At 40.1% G+C, this 2101-nt stretch overlaps 1 protein-coding gene across 1 annotated transcript in view; it reads left to right on the top strand.

The window, feature by feature from the left end:
* Positions 1–2101, top strand: part of LOC101847481 (chitotriosidase-1) — a gene marked incomplete in the record, with an annotated part of 15285 nt that overhangs the window by 4945 nt on the left and 8239 nt on the right. The window contains 1 exon segment of the mRNA XM_035968994.1: positions 249–351. Coding sequence (XP_035824887.1) covers positions 249–351 — 103 coding nt within the window.

Genomic DNA, 2101 nt, shown 5'->3' with positions numbered 1-2101 from the left:
GTTTGGAGGGACGGTAGGGGGGGGGGAGTGTATAAACTTTGCTATGTATTTGAGTAAGTTCTCAATACACCCAAAGCATGTGAGCCAATCCCATAGAAAGTGAGACAGAAAAAAATAGACGTTTTAACACGCAGATAAGAGAAACAAGTGGGACAGAAATAGCTAGTTCGTTGTGAACTTGACAAAACAGCATACACCTAATCCGACGTATTCGTTCAACTTTTCCACACTCCACACATATCTCGCAGATGTATCGACGGTCTAGCCCGCCTCCAGAGATGTCCTGCTGGTCTGTTCTTTCACCCTCTGTACCTGAGATGTGACTTTCATCCAGCACCCAGCTGTATACAGGTAAGGAGATGATGATGATGATGATGATATCATTATTATTTCTTTTAAATGTTTCCGGTGAAGCCATACGGCGAAACGTCAAACGCATTATACATTATATTTTTTGAAATCCTAACAAGTCTCAACCTTTTTTATTCTCAGTTTACAATGATGAGTATGATGATGATGATGATGATGATGATGATGATGATGATGATGATGATGATGATGATGATGATGATGATGATGAAATTTTGATCATTAATATTTCTTTTAAATGTTCCCGATGAAGCCAAACGGCGAAACGTCGAACGCATTATACTTTATATTTTTTGAAATCCTAACAAGTCTCAACCTTTTTTATTCTCAGTTTACAATGATGATGATGATGATGATGATGATGATGATGATGATGATGATGATGATGATGATGATGATGATGATGATGAAATTATTATTATTTCTTTAAAATATTTCCGATGAAGCCATAAGGCGAAACGTCGAACGCATTGTACATTATATTTTTTGAAATCCTAACAAGTCTCAACCATTTTTATTCTCTGTTTACTATGATGAGTATGATGATGATGATGATGATGATGATGATGATGATGATGATGATGATGATGATGAAGATGCTGATGATAAGGATGATGATGATGATGATGATGATGTCGTTGATGATGATGATGATGATGATGATGATGATGATGATGATGATCATGATGATCATGATGATGATGACGGTGAGAATGATGGTGATGATGATGATGATGATTTTTGTTATTAATATTATCATTTCTATTTAGCCATTATGGTAACTGTGGTCTACTCTACTCCACTAAAACAAGACATTAATTCGTAGCTAAATGGCAGGTTTGTTCTTTGCTTTTTTAAAATTAATTGTATCAGAGAGGGTTTCGCTCGATTCATTCTCAGATTTAGGTCTTTATTGGTCTCCCTCTTGTCTTCCACCTTGACATCTTCCTTACTCGCTGAATGGTGCTGGTGTGTATAATGAATGTGTGTGTGTGTATGCCTGTGTGAGTATTCGCATGTGTGTGTATTTGTGTGTGTGTGTGTGTGTGTGTATGTGTGTTTATGCACGCGCGCGTGGGGCGGGGATAGTGGTGTGTGTGCCCATGTGTATGTGTGTATGAATGTGTGTGAGATCGAGAGCGATTGTGTGTGTGTGTGTGTGTGTGTGTGTGTGTGCGTGTGTGTGTGTTTGTGAGGGTGAGAGAGAGAGAGAGGGAGAGGGGGAGATAGAGAGAGAGATAGAGAGAGAGATGGAGAGAGAGAGAATGTGAGTGCAGGTAGTGCGTATGTTTGAGTGTGTGTACGTGTGTGCGCGCGTGTGTATGTGCGCGCGCGCGCGTGTGTGTGTGTATGTGTGGTTGTATGTTTGTATGTGAGGTTTAATATTTAAGTGTGTGTGATGGGAGGGGGGGGGGTCAGATATTTGAACCACTAATTTTGCTCTGCTGTCAATGGTGGCGTCGCTGCATCTCTGATCTCGAAATCTCTGATTTTGTCACGCTTGGTCTAATTGACGACTCTCTTCAACATCGATCTCACAGGCGGTAATCTCGTTTCCGAGGCTTTTTGTCAGGGTCCTTGCTTGACTCTAGCATTATTACATTTAGAAGTGAGGAAAAAACACAGACACTATAAACTAGTTAATGCGAGGTCCGATCAGTGCTCAAAGACACGTTCAACTGACAGTTTTCTGCTTGAAAAGAGCAAATTAGTGTTGTGTGTGTGTGTGTGT

Source organism: Aplysia californica, unplaced genomic scaffold, assembly GCF_000002075.1.
Source record: "Aplysia californica isolate F4 #8 unplaced genomic scaffold, AplCal3.0 scaffold00104, whole genome shotgun sequence".
Taxonomy (NCBI): Eukaryota; Metazoa; Mollusca; class Gastropoda; order Aplysiida; family Aplysiidae; genus Aplysia; species Aplysia californica.
Note: the sequence above shows the minus strand (reverse complement) of the source record. Positions and strands in the feature narration are given on the sequence as shown.